General features: G+C 34.3%; 1 protein-coding gene across 1 annotated transcript in view; it reads right to left on the bottom strand.

The window, feature by feature from the left end:
* SOS2 (SOS Ras/Rho guanine nucleotide exchange factor 2) overlaps positions 1-27,302 on the bottom strand; it is a 109,718-nt gene that overhangs the window by 16,716 nt on the left and 65,700 nt on the right. Inside the window, exons 11-19 of the mRNA XM_027849159.1 lie at positions 24,386-24,467; positions 20,454-20,576; positions 18,805-18,908; positions 17,588-17,810; positions 14,287-14,406; positions 14,006-14,168; positions 12,099-12,216; positions 10,148-10,320; positions 2,933-3,049 (exon numbers count right to left, since the gene is read on the bottom strand). Of these exons, the coding sequence (XP_027704960.1) occupies positions 2,933-3,049; positions 10,148-10,320; positions 12,099-12,216; positions 14,006-14,168; positions 14,287-14,406; positions 17,588-17,810; positions 18,805-18,908; positions 20,454-20,576; positions 24,386-24,467 (1,223 nt within the window). The remainder of the gene's footprint in view (positions 1-2,932; positions 3,050-10,147; positions 10,321-12,098; positions 12,217-14,005; positions 14,169-14,286; positions 14,407-17,587; positions 17,811-18,804; positions 18,909-20,453; positions 20,577-24,385; positions 24,468-27,302) is intronic.

Here is a 27,302-nt window from a genome sequence, read left to right as displayed (position 1 = left end):
TGATTGAAAAAAAAAAGCCATCTGATTCAGTAGGAAAACAAACTGCCTTATAGACTCTTTTACAGCAAGGTGTCTCCCATCCATACATCAAGATCATTCGGGACTCCTTGGGAAGAAATAAGAGAAATAACTCTATTTAATGACCTTGCCTCAGGCAAAGCATAAAATAGGGATAGGCATGCTTGCCAAAAGTATTTGCCACTATAATAGAAGAAACCCAGTGCAGAATTCTGGCTGAGAAGAGATTTCCTGTAGATGAAGATGACAAGATCCTTCAGATGCTCTTGATTGTAGATGACATTGTGTTGATTTCATCAAGCCCCCAAATAGTGCAGAGCCTCCTGGAAGAGATCTATAATTATTCAAAGGAGTTTAGTCTATCCATCCACACAGGAAGGGCTAAATTAACAAAGAATATCTATTGCCCAAACTTCAACAAGAATTTGGACAGATACCCTATAGAGCTTCTATGTATATCTAGCACAGACAGTGTAGATGGACAATGAGTTAGGCTCCAAGGTGAAGGAGAGTAAGCTGGACAAATTTTAGGAAGCCACACATCTCTTTTACTAAGCTGAAGCTTCTCATGAAAACAAAAGCCCACCTTTTCAATTCTAGTAAATTCTTTCAATACCAGTAAAGTGCATGTCACTGAGAAGTCAAACACATAACTAATGAGAAATTCCAAAGAACAAGAGTAAAAGACATCCTCAAGCAATTGTAGGATAGGAATAGAAGATGGACTGAGAACATGGCAAGAGTAAGGGATGACTAGGGGTCAACCAGTTACAGAGAGGCTCTGTTGGCATCCTAGAATCACTAGGCCTGTTTCATGTAGGAGATAAGGAAAAACAGAACCACTGAAATCACTGAAATTTTATTCATCCTATTCCTTTCTATTACTGCTTATCTTCCTAGTTTCAATCTGCTTATCTTTCTCATCATTTTAGTTCCATCTCATTCCTACTCTTGATTGATTTCTACTTTACATTTTCCCTGTCTAGTAAAGTGTCTCGCACAAAGTAGGCACTTAAAAGTATGCTGAATTGAATAGCATGGAGTGGATTTTATCACAAGGACAAAGAGTTTTATTTTCCTCCTAATGATACAGAAACCATTTTGGAAATACAGTATTGTCTGGGCAGCTAAGTGGCGCAGTGGATAGAGCACTGGCCCTGAAGTCAGGAGGACCTGAGTTCAAATCCGGCCTCAGACCAAACACTTGACACATACTAGCTGTGTGACCTTGGGCAAGTCACTTAACCCCGATTGCCTCACCCCAAAAAAATAAACAAAAAAAAAAAAGAAATATAGTATTGTAGTTTTGCAGAACATGAACAATGGTAATATAATCGAACAATTATTTAGGAAACAGGCTAATAAATATTTAATGTTGAGATAATTGAACTTACTCAGATAACTAATGAAAGTTGTGAAAATAAAAAATTTGTCAATGTAAAAAAAATCAATGTGGTACGTGGTGCTTGAAGTACTTATGACAAGCAATATTTTTATATGGATACTAACCCCAAGGAAATGTGCAAAAGCTGTAGTTCCTAAAGAGCACACCTCAATGACTGTTAGGGATATTGCACTGGTTGTTGATGTGGAGACATAAAACATTTCAAGGATCATTTAAGCTCATAATGAAAAAAGATCGGGGCAGCTAGGTGGCGCAGTGGATAGAGCACCGGCCCTGAAGTCAGGAGGACCTGAGTTCAAATCCGGCCTCAGACCAAACACTTGACACTTACTAGCTGTGTGACCCTGGGCAGGTCACTTAACCCCAATTGCCTAAAAACAAAACAAAAAAAAACAATGAAAAAAGATCAGTTGCACCAAAGCACAAAGAAAAGTATGGTTAACAAGGAATAATAAAACCAAAACTGAGAAATTATTGCTGCAAGTCAGCCTAATTAATCCTCAGGTGGTAATTATAGACCTTTCAAGAGACCTGGAAGATAGAAGGATTGTTATTATTTCCTCTGTACTGGGGCACTGGAAAAATAGTGAGAAGATCAATTAAAAAAAAAACAAACTTCACCATACCACCACCACCAAAAACATAAATAGCTGATAACCACTGCTATGAAGAAAAAACACTTGCCATAGACAAGTCAATAAAAAGACTGGAATACTAAAGATTGGACAAAATTTTTACTGATGAAATTCACTTTTTCATTCAAAACCATACCAAAAGTATTAGCAAAAGAAATTCAAGTGAGCTTATAAGGTCTGGAGTTTCTTCATCAAATGGGTAAAGTATCTACCTTTCAAAAATGTTTGGAGGATTTTTTACTTCCAGTAGGAAGTCTTGTCCCCACTGAGGGAATGATGAACTCTGATAAATACATTACTATACTAAGAAACAAAACTGTTCTAAAATTATGGATATTTCCAAACAGAGATTGAATACTATTATATAACCTGTGGAGATAAGCAAACTTTAGTGGCCTGGGAACTTACCTGATTTAAACTCTATTGAAAATAGAGTTTAATGCTATTAATAGCTAAAATGCTATTATCAAAGGCTAGACTAAGAAAAATGGTCTACTTTTCAAAAGATGTATCCAAAAGTATCCAATATGATAAAAGTGTGGTTTCAAAATGAACTGAAAAATCTATGTCAATTTAAAAGAACCAAAGAAACTAAAGAACAAAATAATCCTTGTGAATTCAATGCTAAAACACATACAAGTGATTGTGGCAAATAGTTGCATATTAATAATATTTTAAAGACATACAAAGTTGAAGAGTCAAGTATATAAGTCAATACATTTAATTATTTTACTTTGTCCTAAGCTGCAAACTACCGAAGAGATTAATATTTTTAGAAATAGAAAATTCCTTTTTTTCTTCCAATTTCCTCCATTTTCTTATGAAACCTAGCATACTATTTTATTAGTTGTAGGACACAAGTAAAAGTACTTACAAATCGAGGTGGTTGTTTACAGTTTCGGGGTTCAATTTCTTGTGATTTATTGAATAAATAATCTGTAAATTCTTTGTCTGATGCATTTCCCATAGGGTTGAGATTTTCAAAGAACCTCTGAAATAAAATATAGATATGAGTAATTTTTATGATCTTCAACATGAGCATAAATTGCATTCGTTCTTTCAAGAAAAATCCTGAAATGAAGCCCTATCCAAGACTATTTATTCATTTGTTTTCCCTTTTTTTCATTTCTTTTATTTTTCAAGTAACAACTGCCTACCTCTCAAGCAAAAGTGGTCATTAATAACAAACAAGTCTTTGGTTGAACAAACATGTCTTTGGATGAACAAACATAGCCTTGAAGACCAAGAAGAAGGCTCAAGATCAAAGATCATTTTGCCATGTTCAATAAACATCATTTTCTAAAGCTAACCCACAATAAACTCAATGCTCTACAAGCTATAATTATAAAATAACTTGACTAATTTTATACTCAATAAAATAAAAATCAGTCTTGTTATTTTGTTAGCCATATTTTATAAACAAGTTATTGTTTGAAATAGACTAAAAACTACTTCAATGGCAGGCATTAAGAGTTTACACACAGGTATACAACTGTGTTATATGCATTTAAACACCTACCATGTGCCAAGCACTATGCTAAGCATGTGTATGTGTATATAAGTATGTATGTATATATGTGTGTTAGACTAAGAAATACATATATTATGTATAGATACACATGTATTTTTATGTGTATACATACATATATATCTAATACTATAGCGCGTTACAGTTTTCAAAGTACTTTAATTTACATTATTCTTATTTGATCCTCATGATAACTGTCAGTAGGTATTTTTTTTATTTGGCAGGTGAATGAAATGTAAGAAAAAATATGACTTGCTCAAAGTTATAAAGCTAACAGCAAAACTATTATTTCTAATAAGCAACACTGATACCACAGCTTAAGCCTATCAGTAATAAGCAATAAATCAGGATCACAGGATCATAAATTTAGACTTAGAAGAGATCTTAGTTGATACCTAGCAGAGAAGTTACCTAACTTGTATAAGGCCACACAAGTAAATGGTAGAGGCAGGGTACAAACCTAAGTCTTCCTGTTTTCTGAAAGAGCCTACAGGTAGTTTGTGTCCCAGACACTTGTTTGTATCACTGTTTGTAACTCACAATGTATTTACCCATAGAAAAAAATGTTAAAAATGGTAGTTAAAAGTTTCTAGACTAACTCATGAATACCTACTTGTCCTAAAATGTACTTAAAATTAGTAATTATATTTCTTATCATAATTTAACATTGTTTCTATGGGAAAACACATTCCAACCATCAATATAAGTCGTGAAAAGCACCTCATGCCAATACAGTGGGAAGGTGATCAAAAATCTAACCTAATTCAATAAGAATTTATGAAGTCCCTCTTCTGTACAAGGCACTGTCCTAGTTGTAAGGACATAAAGACAGAAAAGAAACAGCCCCTGGTCAAGAAGCTTATGTTCTACTGGGAGGACACACCACGTACACAGGTAAGTGGGGAGGGGGAGGGGGCTGGGTACTAACTGAGGGAGAAAGTGAAAATGAAGAAGTCTCTTTGCCAGGAAAACCCCAAATAAGGTCATAAAGAGTCAGACTACTGAAAAACAACTCAACAATAATCTGTGAAGAACTGATTCTGATGACGGTACATACTCCCAGATAACAGTAATGATAATTTTGCAAAAAAGAAAGCAGGTATCTAGGTCAATCATTACTGAGATCTTGTTAACTGAGTAGGAACTTTTGCAGAGAGGATCCCCTTTGTCCATGTAAATATTCTATAGTCAAAGACTACCTGTATGGACTCACTAAACCAGGTTCACTGAAAAAAAAAAAAAAAAAAGGAAGCATACTGCTTCTGTACAGCAGAAAAAGAAGACCTGGGTTCAAATTGCACCTCTGATACTTACTACCTTTGTGACCCTGGTCACAAGCTTCCTCCCTTGTAAAATGACAGGGTTAAATTAAGTGATCTCTAAGCTCCTTTGAGCTCTATAATCTATGATGTTCCTGGTATGAGTGAGTAGGAATGTAGGCATTCTGGTTAGTGGAAAGTTAACACATCTGCTATACATGTTACTATTTTTTTTTAAAAAATTAGAATACAATAAAATCTACTTAACAGTCAAATAATACATTTAAATATTGATTCAGATAATTATATATATACATCTTTAGGATAATTATCAAAGTAAATCATCATCATCACCACACTTTAGAGAAGTGCTAGTTAAAAGTTCTAGCTGACAGAATTCTAGGTAAACCAGTTTTTACTGTGTGTATATATAAATATATTACCTTACCATAACACAAAATTTTACTCCCTATTAAAAACAAGTAAATTTAACAATTACATTAATTCATTTATACAGTGCTTTAAGGTTTGCAAAATGCTTTCATTGAAAACAACCCAATGAGTTATGTAGGGCAAAAGTTATCTTTATTTTATAGATGAGGAAACTGAGGCTCTGAGAAGTTAAATAACTTGCCTTTGGTCATACCAGATCATTTCACAGGTGGAGTTGAATTCAGATTTCCTGACCCCAATTCTAACACTATTTCCATTATACCTCTCTACCTAATTATATTTATATAATGTAAAGCATCCAAAATAGTTAGCAATATTAATATGTGATCAGGAAGCATATAAAAAAGATCAGTAAAAATATATTCCAAGAAGCATATTGTCTTTTCTTCCTTGATCTTTTTTTTTTTAAAGTAGGATTCCAAATTACTGTCAAGGATGGTTGGACCAATTCACAGTTCTGCTGATAGTGTCTTAATGCCTTGTGTCTGTCTTCTTGTAGTCCCTCCTGGATGAAACTATTTCATCTTTTGTCATCTTTATCCATTTTCTGGATATAAAGGTTAAACTTTAAAATTGTTTTCACTTGCACTTTTGTCATTAGCAATTTGGAACAATTTTTTATATATCTTTTATAAAAGATTCCAATTCTTTTGAGAACAGTTTCTTCATGTCTTTTGACTACTTATCCACTAGGGTAATATAAAAACTATAATACTGTTTAAAACTATTATGTGGGAATATGCAAAGGATCTCTAATTTCATCAGGATAACAAACTTCCAGTAGAGGAGCTCCCTACTCCAAAGCACACCACTACTAGGAACTGCTCAAGGCACATAAGTTAAATGACTTGTCCAGGGTCACTCTAAGTATTGTGAAGAGTTGAGATTTGAACCCACATCTTTTTTTTTTAACAATCATATTAAACATATTTCCACATTAGTCATGTTGTAAAGAATTAAAACCAAAGGGAAAATTTACAAGAAAGAAGAAAAAAAAAAGAAAATAGTATGCTTCAATCTGCATTCAGACTCCATAGTTCTTTCTCTGGATGTGGATAGCATTTTCCATCGTGAATCTTTCAGGGACACTCTTAGCTCCTTCTACAACATTTGTCTCTCTGTCTTACCTCCCCCATTGGCTATACTGTATATTCTAAGTGCAGGAATGATGCCTTGTTTTTTTTCTAACATGCAAGTGAATTGGATTTAAGTGAGGGAGGGCTGTGCAAAGTCACCAGCTTCACTTTCTTCTCAGGAGCCATGTGAGTCCAGTGGCAAGATAGAGATCAGGACTACTGGAAGTGGCCCTGGGGACCTTAGATCTTTTATGCTAAGGTCTCAGTTTGACTGAGGCAAGGCAACATTCAGTGATGAAGACCAGGACCTTGCAATAGGCTTTCTGCAAGCAAAATCAATAACATCCAATTGGAGCTTGTCATCATCACAGCAATGGATGAACATTGGGTATGTGACTGTGCCAGAAAGAGATAGAGAAGGGGACAAGTAAACTTACCATGCAACTGAATCAAAACCAAAGATTTCCTACAGAAAACAGGGCCTCGCCTTAGCCATTACATCCAGAAAGAAGCAGGGCTAGCCCATGCTATTCAAGAGCACAGGAGGGAATAGAATCTCACTAAAGCACAAAGTCCCAATCCAGAAATCAAAGCTAGAGATATTAATAAAGAGCAAAGAAGAAGAGTTATTCTATAGCAAATCCAAATAGAGTCTATAGAAAAGAATGGCTTGGCCACAGGAACTACAAAGTACCTAGAAGAAATGAAGCAAAAGCAACAAAATGTAATGTTAAATGAAATAAGGACTATGGGGAAAAGAGAAATAGCTTAGAAAAGAACATGGTAAACTTTATCTAATAAAAGGACTCCCTGAAAACTAGAATGGGCTAAACAGAAAGTAATGACTCTATGAGACTACAATAAATATTTTGAAAAGTCAGAAGATTAAAAAAAGAAGAAAATATGTATCAACAAAAACTGACCTGCAAAGGATATGGACAGGCAGTTCTCAGATGAAGAAATTAAAACCATTTATAGTCATATGAAAAAATGCTCTAAATCACCATTGATTAGAGAAATGCAAATTAAACACTCTGAGGTACCACATCATACCTATCAGATTGGCCAACATGATGAAACAGGAAAATGATAAATGTTGGAGAAGATGTGGGAAAATTGGAACACTAATGCATTGTTAGTGGAGTTGTGAAATGATCCGACCATTTTGGAGAGCAATTTGGAACTATGCCCAAAGGGCTATAAAAATGTGCATACCCTTTGACCCAGCAATAGCACTTCTAGATCTGTTATCTCAAAGAGATCATAAAAATGGGAAAAGAACCCACATGTACAAAAATATTTATAGCAGATCTTTTTGTGGTGGCAAAGAATTGGAAATTGAGGGGATGGCCATCACTTGGGGAATGGCTGAACAAGTTGTGGTACATGAATACAATGGCATACTATTGTGCTATAAGAAATGATGAACAGGCTGACTTCAGAAAAACCTGGAAAGACTTGTATGGTCTGAGGCTGAGTGAAATGAGCAGAACCAGGAGAACACTGTATACAGTAACAGCCACAATGTGTGATGACTAATATTGATAGACTTAACCCTTCTCAGCAATACAAGGATCTAAGACATCTCCAAAGGCCTCATGATAGAAAATGCTATCCACATCCAAAGAAAGAACTATGGAGTTTGAATACAGATCGAAGCATGCTATTTGCTAATTTTTTTCTTCTGTTGCATTTTGTTTCCTCTCTCTGGTAGTTCCTCCTATTGGTTCTAATTCTTACCTACAACATCATGAATATGAAAATATGCTTAATAGGAATATATATGTATAGCCTATATCACATTGTGCACCATCTTGGGGAGGGAGGTGGAAGGGAGGGGGAGAAAAATTTAAAACTCAATAGTTTATGGAAGTGATTGTTGATAATTCAAAATAAATTAATTAAAAATTAAAAAAAAAAAAAACAACTGACCTGGAAAACAGGCCAAGGACAGATAATCTGAGGATGAGATTACCCGAAAATTATGATACCGTCCTACCCAACTCCTCCACAAAGCCTGGATATCACACATACATCAAAACTTCCCAGATCTATTAGAACCAGAAGGGAAGATGAAAACCCAAATAATACCCAGGTCACCTTAGGAAAGGAATCCCCAAAGGAAAACAGCTAGAAATGTCATAGTCAAAATCCAGTTTCCAGATCAAAGAAAAAATACTACAATAAGTAAGCAAGAAAAAAAATTCAAGTACAAAAGAAACAGTCAGAAAAAAAATTCAAGTACAAAAGAAACAGTCATAATCCCACAAAACTTAATAGCTACTATTGTAAAGGAGATTTTGAAATATAATTTTCCAAAAGGCAAAAGATGCAGATTTACAACCAAAAATAGGTTTCTAAAGTCCAACATGCTCATACTAGTGCGAGCACAACTACAGAAGCAGACAATAAGGTTAAGATTTAAAAGGAAATGGAGGCCTTCCCCTTTACTTCCAAGAAAACTCTACATGAGGTCATGAAGAGTCAGACAACCAAAAAGCAATGGAACAAAATTCAGGGGGACCATATTCAAAGAGATCAAACTAAGTAAGCATCAGGGGCTATAAGTCATGAGGCTTACACTTGCATCAGGAAATAAATGCACTGCACAATACAGGGAGATTTCCCAGGCATTGAAAGCAATAGAAAAGAAAACACATATGGTCATAAGTACCACAACAAAGTTTTTTAAAAAGAAAGATTCATAATCCAGTGATTCCTTTAATGTCATAAAAGTTGAACAAACTTAATTAACCAGAGTTATGATTTCAAATATCCCCTAAGGAAACAAACCTAGTTAAACAGATTTTATAGGTAAACTAAGTCATGTTACAGATTAAACTACATTTAGAGGGTTCACAATGGGTTGATTAAGGGAGAAGACACTTAATATTAACAGAAAACAGGCTTTTAGTTAACCAAAAGTTCTAGGAAAAATGGCCCTGAGCCTTGAATAAAAATTAATTAAAAAATGAAATTTTATATGTAAACTCTTTAATCCAAATTTGAGAATTTATTACTAAAACATAATCAAAACCTGTATAGTCCATTAGAAACCAATTGCATGTATGTATGTATATCCTTGTTCTTACAGAAAATCGTTTAATCTTGTTTACTACTCCATTAAAATTTAAATTTTTTACATAAATTAAAAAAAACCTTTTAGAATTGTCTTAGATTCTTGTATTGCTGAGAAGAAATTATATCAAAGTTGGTCACTGCACAATGTTGCTGTTACTTCATACAACACTCTCCTGGTTCTGCTCATTTCACTCAGCATCATGAACCCACATCTTCCATACCCTAAGTCCAGCTATTTACTATAGTACACTACACTGGGTAAGTCAGCCTAGAGACCTTAGTCTCCTCACCTGTAAAAGGAGGAGGTTGAATTACATAATTTCTCCAGGGTCTCTTCCAGCTATAACTCTAAGATTTTATAACTCTATGGACTGTTAAGCATTGGTTTTTGTGATCTCACACAAAATGTTACTTTTTGGTGGGAAAGATTCATCAGTGGCCAATGTGTAAACTCCCTTGACTCATGAAGACAGTCAATCTTTAGAGAACTTTCTGAAGCACTGAGAGATTAAATTATTTGTCCAGGGTCACACAACTAGTATGTATTAGAGACAGGACTTGAACAAGTCTAGTTCTCTACCCACATGACCTCTCAAAATAATATTATGGCAAAATAAATACTATTATAATTAATTATAACATATCAACATTTGAAATGTTCTCTTTAAAATTTAGTAAAAGAAAAATTTTACCCTTATTTCTGATTCTATCCGTAAACAATAAGGCTGATTCTGATACTGCTGAATCTCTCCAGTAATTTCAGCTACTTTCCTTCTTTTACTAAAGTTGATTAGTTCTTTCCCTTGTTTTTTAAGGAAATCATTATTCCCTTCTTCAGTTTTCAGAATATTTGTTAAATATATTCCTATAAAAAAAAAGAAAAAATTCATTATTCCATTTTCATTTTACATGATAGTCAATGTTATTAGGAGATGAGGATAGGGTCTAGGACTAGATCTATAATTTAAACTATCAGTTTAAATCCCCTATATCATAGGGAATTCCTTGGCGAGAAACCTCCTTCTACCAGTGTTAAATTGGCACCTTCTCTGTGATTTTATAGTCTTAGAGAGTTGCCCAGATTCCTAATAGGAGAACTGATTTGCCCAGGGAAATACAGCCTGTACATCAGAGGCAAGTCTTCTCAGCTGGCTCTCTACCCACTATGCCATGCCCCCTTGCGTTAAATGTTATTAATTACATATTTTTGCCTCCAAAGGGCACAAGCATTACAAGGTATATAATATATAAAGGTAATCAAGGATTAACTATGGGACTTTGAAAGCAATGTTTTAAATATATAGTGTGGGCAACTTAACAGGTAAATCCTAATTTATTTAGTGGTGAATATGCCATTAAAAAAGACTCTTATCATAAAAAAATTTTAAAATAAAGCATTTTACCTTTTTTTACTTTATTTGAATAAAAAGATAGGAGTAAAAAGGGAAGAACCTACAAATTCTACATTCTAGATTAAGAAAATTAATTTTTTTACCCCTGACCAACAGTTTTGTAATGATTCATACAATCAAAGGATTTGTCACTAGAAGAAATGTTAAAAATTATCTAGTCCAACCACTAAGTTTTACATGTGATGAATCTGAGGTCCAGGAAAGTTAAGTGACTTGCCCAAGATAGAGGTGGGATCTTTGCCAGGTCTGCTCCCTTCAAAGCCAGTGTTCTTTCCACTTGGTCACCCTTCAAACTCATTCAATCCAACAAATCTTTATTAAGCGCCTACTGTGGTAGGCACTGGTAGAAAGACATATTTGAGAGCTTAAAGTGGAGTAGGAAGACATGCAGGGATGTACTGGAGCCTGCTCAAATTGGCTTGTGAGAGATGATTTGTTAAATTTTCATAGTGAGATTTTACACCATAGAAATCAGCAAACACTGCAAACCAGGGATTGATTGGTTTTCTGGACTGTCTAGACTTCAGAAAGTCATGGTAAAATGTTAATAAAGCAGATTAAACTTAAAAGTGTGTTGTGTGTACCTTCCCCCGAGAGAGTCAGTTTACCAACACACTGCTAGGGATATGGTTCATACACTAACAACCATAACAACTGCAAAGACCATGATAAATGCTTGAGAAGTACCAAAGTAAGTGGGAATTTCAAGAGGGAAAATAGTCAATGCTGGTTAGTGGGAATCAGAATTAAGAAAACATGGGGCATGGTAAATCATCCAGTTTAGCTGGAGCTTGTCATTAATACTAAACCCCGATATAATAACATTGGGTCAATTACCCAATATACACTGCTCTTAAAGAATTGTCACTATTAATTATTTTGCCTGATGATGTATTTTCACGAAACTAATAAATTTACCAGATCACAATTTATTTGAATGTTTCTCTCAAAACCTATACAATTCAGATATCAAAATAAATTATTCTTCTTTGTTTCCACGTAAGTATACAGTAGCAGTTTGTAACTGCTCAAATATTGGTTTATGTAAATCATTCTTTAACAGCACTGAAGAAAAACACCTAAGAGAGGAAATGCAAGGCCATTCTAAAGAGATTTTTTTTCAAAGCAAAAACCTTGCCTACTAGACACATATTGCAATATGTTGAAAGGAAAGAAAAAAATATATAAATATATATTGACAGTATTATAAAATGAGTATCTGGTGACTTACCAAAAAAAGGCACACAAGGTGGGTTGATTGATTTAAGTTTTGCTAGGTATTTTTTAAAGTGATCTTGGCTTAATTCTACAGCTTCATCTAAAATCTTGCGTTTTCTTTCCTGTAATGCCTTAAAACAAGTATAAATTCTGTCAAAGGTGCAGGTTGCCACTCCCTTTTAATCTTGTTGCTATAAATGGATCATATTTAATTAAGTTCAGGTTAATGCCATGTATATTTTTTAAAAACTACCAATATACCTCCTTTTACGAAAAGCCAATGACAATACCTAAAAGGATTTTTTACTTAACAAAACGATTCCATTAATGCATTCTAAATGATATGTAAGAACTTGATTTACACACAACTTTTCAGAAACACATACCACATAAAATAAGGAATATTTTCATTTGCTCATGAACACAAAGCCCAAACACATTTAACACACACACACACACACACACACACACACACACCTCTTTTCCCCACTTAAATGATAAATTAAAAGATGAAACCTAAAGATTGCATTGTTTTTGAAGCTCTGCCATCTTTCATGTTTGATTTCGTGTCAGGTCACCCTGCTCCTAAGTGTTACATATATTTAACTTTTTCTGAAACTAAAGTTTTTATAACACCTCTTGAGATAACTAAGCCAACCTAAAGTTCTCAAAAATCAATCAGTTCTAGTCAACAGATCAAGTACTTTTCCCAAGTATTTCCCGTATTGGTGCAAATTTCTGTGTTGTTTTTTTTTAACTTATCCTTAAATAAATTTTTTAAAGTGAATTTAAAATTTAAAAAGGGTACTGGACTGAATTTTTTTACAGCTGTTTTCATAGTCCAGAAAACAGAAATACAAATTTCCCTATATTATTCCTTCTTCAACCATATTCTCAAGCTATAATCTTCTTTGGTCAGTCAAAATGGTCACATGTGGCACAGTAACAAAGCTCATTCACTTGTTACGCCTTTGTACTAAGGCATACTAGAAAAAATCTATACATCCTGTATACTATATACCACTAACCTTAAATGATCTAGTTTCAATTTTCCATTTTTGTCTGCAATAATACTAAATTTATCATACTAAAGAGATTTTCTAAAAATGTAATTATACATTTTATATATGACATATGATACATTATATAATTTACAACTGGACCTATGACTTCACAGATATAGGAAACAGGTGCAGACACTCCCTGTAACAAGGCAGGTTGGCACCTTTTCTATAACCCATTTCTTACTTGGAGATTAACTACTTTGGATTTCTGTGACTAACTTCTCCTGGGAAGCTCATTATATGAGGATAACTTCAGCATCCTTTAAGATCTCATCAGCCTTGGAATTCTACCTTATCACTACACTCTGCCTCTTTGATTGGAGACTGGGGCCACAAACTCCAAACCCCCATTTAAAGAAAAACCTCAGCTCAGGTATCTCTCATCCAGCTGTACTACTTTAGGACTTCTCAGACTGACTTCTCCACCACACCCCCTCATCAGGAACCTTTTCTCCCTCTCTTCTCCCATCACAGCAGCTTCCTTGAGGGCAGGGCCTGTCTTTCTTTTTTCTTATTTTTATTCCTAGCACTTAAACACAGTGCTTGGGGCATAGTAGGTGCTTAATAAATGTTTATTGACCAAAAGGTTGCCTACCACACAGAGAGGTTAAGTGATTTGCTCAGGGTCACACAGTGTCGATATATTAGAGGTGGGACTTGAATACAAGCCTTGTTGGCTTGAATCTGACTCTCCATCAATGCTATACAGCCTCCTTACCACATTTAATGCAGGTATATAATATACATATATAAATATATATACACATACACACACATATATAGATTTAGATCTTTCTATATATATATTGTTTCTTCTTCTTTTGGAAGAAGGAAATATTTATGGTCTAAGACTTACTTCAAATGTGTGGTCCAATCTGTACACAGGTACTGAATTCACTGCACTGACTATCTCTAATACACCATTGAAATTGTTCAAGTCTTGAAAAACTTGCAAAATTTCTATAATCCTACTTAATACTGCCACTCGCTCTTCAAAGTTTTCTGCTTCTACTATGCACCTGGTCAAAAAGAGATAGAAGGAAATACGGCTTAGAAAATTTGCATGAGTTTTAAGAATTGTTTTTTAATTACTTAACTTCGATTTTGACATTAGAACTATACCACACATACACTTACTTTTCAAACCAGAGAGTAAGATTTGTAGTATGCCGAATCATTTTCAATAAATTTGGGGAATTTATTTCCTTATCTTCTTTAGTCCACACACTTCCCACAAGTTCAGAAGGCTGCACTGCCCTGTTGAGCCAAAGGTCAATGAGAAGGAAGAAAAGATTAAATTAATATTTATAATAAGTAGAAGTAGAAATAGTCAGTATTAGTAAATTCTGAACTGTGCATTAAAAAAAATGACATGTACACACACAGCAAATAATTTATTGATCCCTCAGGCCTTTTGGTTTCATAGAAATTATTCTCAGTGACCACATCTAGGATAGACAGAAGGAAGGTTCACAGGTTCTCTCTGGAGAGGCAAATGAAGAAGTTGGTGGAGCAGATTACATTTCACATGCCCAAAGGCAACAAGAACAAGAATTTCAGTAGATATTTCGTTCCACACTGACTCAGTCACCAAGTCTTGGTCAGTTCTACCTTAATAATATAGCATCTAACCTGCTTTTTCTCCACTTAACAGCCTCTACCCTAAGTTTATACCTTCATCATCTCTTACGTAGACTACTGCAATAGACTTCCCGCTTTCAATCTGTCCTCTCACTAATGCATTGTTAGATAGCTACCAAAACGATATTTCTAAAACATAGATTGGATTCTATCCCTCTCCTACTAAGATCTTGAATAGTTCCCTACCACCTTTAAGATAAAATAGAAAATTTTCAGCCTAACCCTTAAAGCCCTCCACAATATGTCTCCTAGCTACCTTTCTAGTTTGTCTTATTAGTCCCCTCCATGTCTTCTCCATTCCAACTCACAATCTTTCTTCTCCCCTCCCCCCCCTCCCCCCCCCCACTCAACTCCTGCCTTCATACTAGGGGATTTCAACATACATAATGATATTTCCTTAAACATTCTAAACTCCCACACTTACTTGTTTACACTCCCAACTTACTTGTTTTACATGACCTATTCCTCCACCCATTCCTCCACCCCACCATTTTGTTGTTATTGTTCAGTCATGTCCAACTCTTTGTGATCCCATTTGGAGTTTTCTTGACAAAGATACTGGAGTGGTTTGCCATTTCCTTCTCCAGCTCATTTTACAGATGAGGAAACTGAGATCAACAGGATTAAGTGACTTGCCCAGGGTCACACAGCTAGTAAGTGTCTGAGACTAGATTTGAACTCAGGAAGATGAGTCTTCCTGACTCCAGGCCCAGGCCTCAATTCACTTTTCCACCTAGTTGCCCCCCACCCCACTACAGAGATGGTCATTACTGTTGATCTTGCCATCATCCACAAATGCTCCACTTTCATGTTCAGGAATTCTGAAATTACCTTATTTAATCACAATCTGTCATTTTACCTCTCCCTCTGCCTTGCAACCCCAAACACTGTTCATCTTTTTTGTGACCTCCAATTTTTTGACTCCTTGATTCTTTTAACAGGTCATCACCCTTTCACTCTCCTTTCCCCATCTTGACCCCTTGGTAAATCAGTTCAACTACACCATACTCTCCTCTCAAATTCCTTGCTCCCTTATTCTATCACCAATCTTTCCCCTGCCAAGCCTCAATCTTGAATTTTACTCCCATCATCTACTGCTTTACTCCTACTCATGTGCTACTGAACTTGAGAAAATCACAAAACCATGCTAACTAGGGTCTCTGCAAGTTGATAATCTGAACTAGACCCTCACTGCAGCAAGGCAATCCTTTTATACCTCTCTGACTTATTATACCTTTCACCATAATGTCTTTTCCAAACCTTTCCATCCCTCCTCAAACCCCAATTGACTTCCCCTTCCCTCAACTTCTTAGCTTCCCCTCCCCCTTCATCTTGACTCATATCTCACTGAAAAAAAACTAATTGAGAAATCCCTCTTCTTCCCTTCTCAAATCACATTACTTAGATGGTGTCACAGTAAGGGAGTGTCAGCTCCAATAACCAAGCCAGATCCCAGTCTTGGCCTGGCAGACCAGAAGTGGAGACAGAACAAGCACTTTAGAGGTTACTGAAGGGAGAATGAAGCTGGAAGTTCTGGAGCGCAATTAGGAGACAGAATCAACTCAGTCCTGGGACAACAGCTTCAAGATCAAATTAGGAGTGAACTAGGAATTTGGGAAGAAAAAAAAAGACCAAAAGGGTAATTAATAGCTTGGAAAAGAAGGTGGAAACCCTACTCAAATAGTATACTTCATGGAAAATTAGGATGGAGCAAACAGAACTCACTCCATAGTGAGAAATATTAGAATAAAGTGAAAAGATTGAAAAGATAGAAGAAAATGTTAAAATGTAAAAATAGAAGAAAATATAAGACATATAATTTTGCCCAACCATATGCCAACATAACCAACTTATATAAAATCAATAAATATTTACAAATATTCTACTCACAGGTTTGGCTAGATTTGAAGGGTTTTTTGGGGGGGAATGGGGGGTTATGGCAACAGTAGAAAAAAGGGTAACCTACACATGAATAGTTTTCTAATACTCATGCCTTTCATTTCATGGAAGAAAGAGTTTAAAATTCTGTTTTTACTTGCTAAAGCTTTTTTATATCTCTCATCACCTAGAATGTTCTGAAAATAATAAGAGCTTAGGGGCAACTAGGTGGCACAGTGGACAGAGTTCTGGCCTTGGAGTCAGGAGAACCTGAGTTCAAATCCAGCCTCAGACACTTGACACCTACTAGCTGTGTGACCCTGGGCAAGTCACTTAACCCCAATTAACTTACCAAAAAGCAAAAAAAAAAAACCAAAACAACAAAATAATAACAGGAGCTTGATATATCTGATTAGTGAAACGAATAAAATTGAATTGCTACTTCACTGAAGGAGACTAAGTGTCAGCTTTGTTTTCTCTCTAGGTCATGGAATCTGGTAATATGATTTCACTTTAATAAAAATGTATGGTGACAATATAATTCTGAAAGTCTACATGGTATGCCATTTGAAATTTTACTTGTAGTAGTCAAATTCCATACTTTAAAGTTTCAGAGCCCAGCTCTGATTCTTATAAGCTACATGACCATGGGGTCAAATCACTCCTCTAAGCCTCAGTTTCCTAATCTGTAAAATAGAGACAATACTTAAACTGCCTTTAAATTTTTTTTTAAAGGAAAGTACTCCATTAACCTTAGAGTGAGATATAAATGTGAGTTACCTCTATAATATAAGCATAAATAGCTTACATAAATAGCTTATGATTTATAAAACAGATAAAATACCACTGTGTCTGTAGACCCTTGAAAGCAGAGTAATAGATAATTTTAAATTCTCTACCTGTGGCAGTATTGAATTACCTGTAGAGGTCAGATTCCAGAAGTGTTAGTTGACGTGCAATTTCTATTGGATGAAGGGTCATGAGATCAAATGTTTCATATTGTCCTGGTCTGCTAATATGCCACTCAATTGATGGTGGTGGGCTTTCGAAAGTAATATTATGGCTAATTCCATTTGCCTGAGCTTGTTTTTTCCTCTTGATGATTTTAACAATTGATTCTACCCACTTCTTCATGGTTTTTCCTGAAAAATAAAAAAGATCTGTAGGAAGAACTCATATGCAAGTATATTAACATTCTGGTCAAATAATTTTGCCAAAACATTTACTTTATGCTATTTTAGGAACTACTCAAATCATAGAATATGCAGCTTTCTAGATGACAGACAACATATACAGAAATTTTAAAATGTCTGGGTTTAGATTTTATATTAATCAGTTCTTATTAATTAATTAGTTAATCAGTTTTATATTAATCAGTTATATTAATCATGAAAGTAAAAAAGATAAACCAACAAAGAAGGCATGTTTTAAAAGTGGAACAAACACTTCAAAATGACTACTTTAAACCAAAATCTTTTAAGAACAAAGGAGAGGAAATTAAGCCAGGCTTAAATCTGGTGTGTTTAATCAATGCTTAGTATTGTTTTTGGGCAAAACTTAATGATTCACTCAGTGAAGCAAAGAATTTGTCCATTTGTCTAAACTTGTATTTTTTTGATTTAATGATGTAATATTCTGCTCTGAAATGTCAAGAAGTAAACCCTATTGCTATTTCACTCTCTTAATATGCCTAGAAGTGCATTTTCTGTTTATCACAGAAGGAAGAAAAATATTATATGTAAACTGCAAATCATCCAATAACCTAGGAAATGAGTATTAACAGATATCTATTTTCCACATATTTTCTTCAGGTTAAAAGTATGATAGCTGAAAGATAAAACATATAGGATCATCTGGACAAACCCCCTAACTACTTTAAATATAGAATGACCACAAGAACTCAGAAGCCCAAATAACAAGTTTAAAATAATTTTGAAATGACTCCAGGTGATTCTAAACATGAGTCATCTGATAAAGACTGCAAAACTCTATATTGTCCTAATTGTTGTTCCATTTACTTTAAAATTAGATGTTTGGGCAAAACAATAAAAAAGCATTATCTTTTTCAGAAATCACACAGATTTTGAAAGTAACCAATTCAAATTTAAGTTACAATCAGACCTTGAAATGACATACCTTTTACACTTGAAATAAAGGATTCTAATTTTTCAAGTAACTCCAGATCTCTCTCAAAATCATAAAAATGATGTTCTACCCAGTGGCGAAATACATTTAGTATCCTAATAAAATGGAAGATAATAAAGAACACATTTAATCCAAGCACTCAGATATTATTTTTTACATTTCTCAATACCATGATGACAGCCCTAAGTGCAACGGTCAATACAAAATAAAGGGAAAAAATAGCTACTCCCAATAAAATAAGTATAATATCTTTAAAATTTTGACAATGTCAAGACAAAATTAAAAAAAAACTTCTTAATAGGAATATATATGTATAGTCTATATAAGATTGTGTACCGCCTTAGGGAAGAAGGTGGGGAAGAATGGGGAGAAAAATTTAAAACTCAAAAGCTTATGGAAGTGATTGTTGATAACTCAAAATAAATTAATTAAAATTTAAAAAAGAAAAAAAACAAAAAACCTCAAAATATTTAATATTTAAAAAACTTTTAAAATCCTTTTACCTTAAAACAAAAATATATTATTTTTCCTATGATTAATTAGCTAGTTATCTCAAGAAGAAAATTTTCCTTATTCATATGAATCTTTAACTTCCATTTGCCTTAGTTTCCTCATCTGTAAAACAGGGATAATAACAGCACCTCCCTCCCAATGTTGTGAGATCAAATGAGATAATACTTGTAAAGTGTTTAGCACAGTACTTCGCACATAGTAAATACTATATAAATGTTAGTTATTTATTATAAATTGTGCATTAGGTTTAGCCAAAGCATTGCTGTTTCTTTCTACATATTTTTATCTTATTTCTCTTAAGTTAATTTTTATCAATTAGTAAGATAATTTTCTTGCTAAAAACTAATCTCTGTAGATTTTTTTTGTGAAAAGCTCTAGAGCTCCTATAAAAATAAAGTTATATAAAAATTCAAGATAATTAGATAAGAAAAAAAATAAAAAAGAAAAGTTAAGTTCAACAACAGTCAATTTAAGTCTACTTTTTGTCCTAGACTTATTTCATTGTTATAGGGAATTCCTAGTGAGGAATCTGTGTCAAATATAGGCAACTATTCTGCAACATAATCTTAGAAAGCTGCCTAAGGAAAAAAATTTAAAAAAAATAAAAAAAGAAATAAAAAGAAAAAAAAAAAGAAAGCTGCCTGAGGAATTAAGATATTAAGTGACTTGTTGAGGATCAAAGACCTGTTCTCTATTCACTATGCCACCACAACCTCTTAAGACACGAATACCAATATACATATATATATATATACATATGTATACATACATACATACATACATACAGATAGATGTAGGCAAAGATATATCTTGATAAAGAAATAGAGATATACCTATTATATTTATATATAATTTTATAGAGCTTAATTATACTTGAAAATAAATACTAGGACACTAGTTTATAGGAATAAGAACCCATTTGTAGAGAAAAATCATGTAATTGTAAATAACCAGAGCATACTTTGCCACTTGAAGCTTCACTGTGTTTGACAATATAATCACACATAAAGCAAACATAAAGAAAGACAACAGCAACACCTGCATCTGACATCAGAGGGGACAAGTCTGTGCTATATGGAAAAGAAAAATTGGGTCGAACGTGAGGAATACAATACTGGGCGTCAAACCTAAGTTGTACTGGTTGGACATATTCTTTGCGAAACCGTTTCAGATCTGCACTGATTGGTTGCTCTCCTTTCTCTACTGCCAATTTATCTGCTTCTGTAGGTTCTGGCTCAGGGATTTCAAATCTAAGGAGAGAGGAAAATTAAAGACAAACGCTTAGTTATTTTTGTAGGTGAGAATTACAATGGATGGGAAAGTTCAAATACTCTCTAATTTGCCAACCACAGCCTCTTTAACCTCCACCCCACCCCTTTCAAACAAAATCAACTTTTAAAAAAGTCAAGTAGATATAAAGAAATATCAGACAATTCAGAGTAAGCAATTAGATAGTTATTTGACTAATTCAACATTCCGGCCACAAGGGTCCTTTCTTCATTAGAAGATATATTTGTTAACTTCAATGGAAATGAGTAGAGTGTGTTTGCACCATAGATTTAAAAGTGTACCTTTGCTTCAAATACTGTGCTAGAAAGAAAAATCTAGACAACTAGATATGCCTTATCCTCCACCCACTTCCATCTGGTAAAAATAATAAAAAATATTGCAAAACTAATAAAATATCTGATGGTTATACAGCACTTCAAGGTTTCCAGGTGGCTCTACAGCAATATAACAATGAAAGTAAAGAAATGGAAACAAAACAGGTGTCCATTAACTGGGGAATGGCTGAACAAATTGTGTAATGCAATGGAATTTTGTAGCACCATAAGAGATAAGGAATATTCTAGAACAAAAGAACTATGGGAAAATTTGTATAAAGTGATGCAGAGTAAAGTGACCAGAACCAAGTAACCAATTTGCCCCATGACCACAATAATATAAAGACAAAAAATTCTGAAAGAACTCAAAACTTTGAATAAAGCAATGACTTATCATGATTTCAAAAGACTAATGATAAAGCATGTCTTCTACCTCTTGGTGGAGAGATGATGGACTAAAGCTAGAGAAGAAGGCATGCATTTTAAGATGGGACCAATATCTTGATACATTACACATATTTGTTATATATATTTATATGTATTACACATATTTGTTATACATATTTTTTATACATTATACATATTTGTTATAATGAATAATTGGGGGCAAGGAGAGGCAGATTAGTGGGTAGTGAAAGGAAAAAAGAACAATAATAAAGCATTTTTAAAACTAAAAAAGAAAAAAATCAGAACTCTAATCAATGTAATAACCAACCATGACTTCAGAGAACTAAAGTATGGCAGGTGTGGAACAAGGCATCCAGATGTCAGATTGTGGCTAGTATGCTGACCTGTCTTGCTCCACCACACTTCTCAGTTACAAGGGAAGGTTTTATGGAGGAGGGAACACTCACTGGAAAGTTGTTGTAATGTAAAAAGGGCACCATTTTAAAAAAACAACAGAGAGAAGGGAGGGGGGATGATAAAGGGGATAAATAATAAAGGGGAGTCAAATAGTACTAGTTATTTTTCCTTCTCAAAGAGATGAAGACAATTTTTTTCAGAAAAGTTTTTCTTAATTTTTTTAAATGTCTAAGTATCACATTCTCTAGAAGTGACTTTCACTGAAAGGCAACAGTTATCTGTCTCCACCTAGAATTCAAGGTCACTTTCTCTAGAGCTAAATTTGGATGGAAAAAAATATTTCAATCCAATTATTCATATCTTCCGTCATTTTTTTTAATTGATCATTTTCCTTTCCATTTCTGATATTATCTGGCTAAATGCTTTCTCATTTTTGGAAATTCTAAGTAAAGGAAGTAATATCTTTTAACAAGAAAATAAAGTATAGTTTTGTTTTGAAATAAATTTCTCTACTGACATCTCATTATAGCATGGAGGTGACAGACTACATTTTTTGTTGTCTAAAAATGAGCCTGGCTAATTGTGGGCGCTCCAGCTGGATCTCAGGGTAAAAAAAATTTTTAACCACAGTAATTTTCAAAGAACCAGTTCAATTTTACATTGTCTTCCACTCTTCAATTCCTTACCCATCCTGTCCTCTCATGCTCTGCCAAATCCCAACCCTGAACCCAACCCACCATCTACCTTCTCAACTCCTACTCAAGTGCTGCTGGATGGTTCTGGAGGAAGTTATGCAACCATCCTATCTAGCCTCAACTGAACCTCACTGCAACAACACAATCCTTTTATTCCTAACTAATTGATTCTTTCCAAGCTCTCTGGATGTTGCTAACATTCCCTTTTCTCAAGGCTCCCACAGCACTCCTTCCCCTCACACTACAACAAGGGGTCTCATTATACTTTCCTAAGAAATAAGAGGTCATTAGCCATGAGTCTCCTCTTCTCCTTACTCTGAAGCTTAAAACTGCTTGACATCATCCCCATTTTTTTATTCTAGTCTCTGATAAATAGGTGTCTTTTTCCAAACCAAGGCCAATTCCTCTACCTGTTTCCTTGATCCTATCTCCTCTTCCATCTCCATTGTCAGACTATCCTCAAAAATCATTCCCTACCAACTTCAAATCTCTCTTCTCAGATCTATATATCCAACTTTAGTGTCTCTCTCAGGCTCCAATACTGCATCACCAAAAATCTATTGGACATTTCAAATGCTGTCCCTAAAGTTTCTCAAATATACCATGACTCACACAGAATTTATTATATTTTTTTTAAAAACTCACCTCTCTTCCAAACTTCCTCTAAGAACACTACCATTTTGCAGTGAATCATATTTGCAAACTTGCAAACTTCTTCACTCTAGCCCACTCAATATATCCAATCAGTTGTCAAGTTTTGTTACTTCTACTTCTTGTATCCATCCCCTTTTCTCCACTTACATGGCCACCACCATGGACCAGGCCCTCATCATCTCTCTCCTGGACTATTTCAATAGTTTCTTAATTGGTCCCCTTACTCAAGTCTCTCTCCTCATCTATCCTCCACATACCTGCCAAGATAATATTCATAAAGAACAAGTCTGATTATGTCACTCCCCTGGCTCAATACACTCTAGTGGTACTTAATAAATGCTTAATGACTAAATGACCTGGACAAGGACACTTAAACCCCATATAAATTTCCATTGTTTTGGTGGTTCTTTTCATTTACATTATTGAAGTCGTTTTGTATGTCATTTACTTGGCTCTGCTTACTTCACTTTACATCAATTCATATAAATCTTTTTACTGTGCTTCTGTATTCATCATTTCATCATTCCTTATATCCCAATAATATTATATTTACGTGCCACAATTTGTTTATCCATTCCCCAGATGATGAGCATCTACTTTGATTCTAGGTCTTATCTATCACAAAAATGGCTGCCACAATATTTTGGTGTTCATGAAGCCTTTCTTTTTGTCACTGACCTCCTTGAGGTATATGCCTAACACCAGAATGTCAAGGTCAAAGAGTATGGACATTTTAGTCACTTTATTTGTATAATTCTAAATTGTTTTCCAAAGTGTTTGTACCAATTTACAGCTCTACCAACAATTCAATAATGTCTGCCCTTCTACAATCCTTCAGGTATTAACTATTATGAATTTTTGGTCATTTTTGCGAATTTGCTAGATGTGATATTAAACCTTAGGGTTGACTTGATGTGCATGTTTCTTATTATTAGTAATTAAGAGCATTCTTTTATACAGTTCTTAATGATTTACAATTCTTTTGAGAACTGTTCATGTCCTTTAACCATTTATCTATTGAGAAATTATTTGTTTTATGTTTTTAAAAGGGTTGGAGATTATAAATTTTGACAAGTTCTACCCCTTAAAATGAATTGTTAGTTATTTAACTGTATATTTAATATTAAATTAACATATACACAAGTAAAATACTATAAAACTTGGGGGTTGAATGAAAGAACCTGTGAAGTCCCTTCTAATTCTAAATCTAAGATCTTAGGAAATATGGATATGAAAATCTATATAATGGGAATTAAACTTTTTCAGTGGATGTTGTAAATGAAATGTATGTATTTTTCTTACCGTTCAATCAATAACTTCAACAATTCCTGTGGTTTACAAAATGAACGATAGGTTGTAAGAAAAGTACGCACAAAATTGGGATCTGTAAAGGTAAAATAAAGATTATTTATAAATTTTCTCCAGTCTAATTAAAAGTAGAATACAATGATGTCTCCCCTAGAGGAAGTTAGGTGGCACAATGAATAGAGGGCTGGGCCTGGAGTCAGAAAGACCTGAGTTTAAATCCAGACTCTGACACTTAATAACTGTGTGACCCTGGGCAAGTCACTTATCCTGTTTACCTCAGTTTTCTCTACTGTAAAAATGGGGATAACAATACCTACTTCACAGAGTTATTGTAAGGATCAAATGAGATAACATTTGAGTTGACACTATATAAATGTTTATTCCCTTTCCCTTCTCTCCCTTCTTCTCCCACTAGTCCACCATCAGCTTAAAAAAAAAATTGGTTTTTAACTTCTCTTAAAAACAAAGGTAGTGGAACTTCAGACAGACTTAGAAGAGGACAAAGACCATACATACTTTTTATTTTTTAATTATTTGAAGAATTGAGGTTGTTAATGTTTATTCTATAGGGACTCATACAATTTTATTCCATATTTCATATAGTTGGTTGTCTTTGTTGATAATTATTATGAAAAAAATTTAATCCTCTCACCATAATAGCCCCATTTGCATCTTCAACTCTTCCTCCATCTGGTATAGAATTTTAAAGCCAATTTGTTCACTAATGTGATAGTTAATCTTCATTTTAAAACTCATGTAGGGGCCGCGAGAAAAAGCTATAAATAACTGTGCATTAAACATAGTAAAACCTCATTATTATGAAACCCAAGAGAATGGAGAAAAAGTGGATATGAAATCCATTCCACAATAGTCAGCATATAGTTGGCATTTTTCTCTTTTCATTTAACTTGCACAAAACCTTAGAGCAGTCTATGGTGCCTGAGCTAAGCCCGGAGAGTAACAGGGATTATAAGAGGAAGAAGTGAGAAGAGAATCCATTCCAAACATAAGGGATAACCTGAACAAAGGTATGGAGACGAGAGATGAAATGGAATGTAGAAGAATAGTAATAAGATGGTTTTAGCTAGACCTTTTGGTGCAGGAAGGAAAGTGATATGTAATAAAGCAACAATTGTTTATTATTCACTATGTTACGAGGTACTATGCTGAGTGCTAGGGATACAAATACAATGAATGAAATTATTAGTATGATTAGGAAGGTGGAGTGGAGCTAGGTTGTCAAAAAAGATAGTTGAGGGAATGTACATGGGCTGATATCTAAGCCATGTCAAGAGCTTTAGAGGAAGTCCCCCTAACTCCCTAGCATACTAATGAACCCCTTGTGAAGGATTTATTGGAAGACATGGCCAAGATTGGCACAAAATGGGCAGGCATAGATCAGCTACAATATGCACCAACATCAAAGGATCCATCATAACAGTCAAGTATTTGAAAGAAATGTAAAAACACTGAATAACTTTATTTGTAAGGAGATAATTTGAGGGGTTTTGGTATATACCATTTTTTCCTTTTATTTTAAGAGGGGAGGGAAATCTGTATTTACTGGTGGCCTACATTTGAACTGATATTTTGGGATCCTAATGAGGGCAAATACAAGACAAGCAGTCAAAAGTTGGGGCTGTCTCACTTAATCTGAAATATATGATTAAGTGTTATTTTTAAAATGTTAAGAATTATTAAAACTTATACCATAACTGTGTTACTGTAGGGGGGAATTCTATTCAAGGATAGGTTCTATCCCTATATGGGGTCATGACCCACAGTTTAAGAAGCAATGAAGGGGTTGCAAGTGGAAAAAGTTTAAGAAGCCTCTATTATATGATCTATGAAGTCCCTTTCAACTTCACATTCTATAACTCATTGCCTAAGGCTTTTATAAAACTACCAAAGCCAGAATATTTAATGTTTTATGCTTATATTAAAAAATGAATCAAAATTCTCAGTGAAATCATCTTAATATGCCTTGATACTGTGTATGTTCCTGTCATTCATGCTATCACCTTTAAAATAACTTTCTAAGTAAGTAAATGTTAATATAAATTTAGTTTTGCATTTAAAGTGCAAATATTTGGTGAAATGTTTAGTACTTGAGACTAGTGTCTTGCTAATATTTATCTAGCATAAATATACTAACAAAAGTCACATTAAAGTTTTATAGTTATAAGTTCTGAAAAGAAGAGGCAACATGATGAAGAAGAGAAAGCACTGGACTTGAGAGTCAGGAAGAGCAGTTATGATAGGATCAATATCTACTAGGCTTCCACCTCTTCCCCATCATGTGAGTTAAACTAGTTCTTGTCTAAAACGCAAGGCAGGGAGGAGGGGAGGAATTGAGGGGGAGTGAGTGAACCTTACTCTCATCAGAATTGGCTCAAACAAAATAAATCGGGCATAGAAATCTATCTAACCCTACAGGAAAATAGATGGGGAAAGGGATAAGAGAAGAGGGGAATGATAGAAGGGAGGGCAAATTACAAAACAGAAGCAAAACATTTTTAAGGAGGGACAAGGTAAAAGGAGAGAGAGAATAGAATAAACTGAGGATGGGGTGGCATGGGATGGAGGGAAATAGTTAGCAATAGAAACTGAAAAATTTTGAAGCAAGTTTCTGTGATAAAGGTCTCATTTCTCAAACATATAGAGAACTGGGTCAAATTTATAAAAATAAGAGCTGTTTCCCCAATTGAGAAATAATCAAAAGATATAACCAGTTTTCAGGTGAAATAATCAAAGCTATCTATAACCATATGGAAAAAAATACTCGCAGAAATTCAAATTAAAACAATTCTGAGATACTGTTTCATACCTATTAGATTGGCTAATAGGATAGAAAAGGTAAATGACAAATGTTAGAGGGGATGCTGGTGGAGTTGTGCACTGATTCAACCAT

Source organism: Vombatus ursinus, unplaced genomic scaffold (genome assembly GCF_900497805.2).
Source record: "Vombatus ursinus unplaced genomic scaffold, bare-nosed wombat genome assembly UNPS02007284.1, whole genome shotgun sequence".
Lineage (NCBI taxonomy): Eukaryota > Metazoa > Chordata > Mammalia > Diprotodontia > Vombatidae > Vombatus > Vombatus ursinus.
The sequence above is the reverse complement of the archived record's forward strand: the minus strand, read 5'-3'. Positions and strand labels throughout refer to the sequence as shown.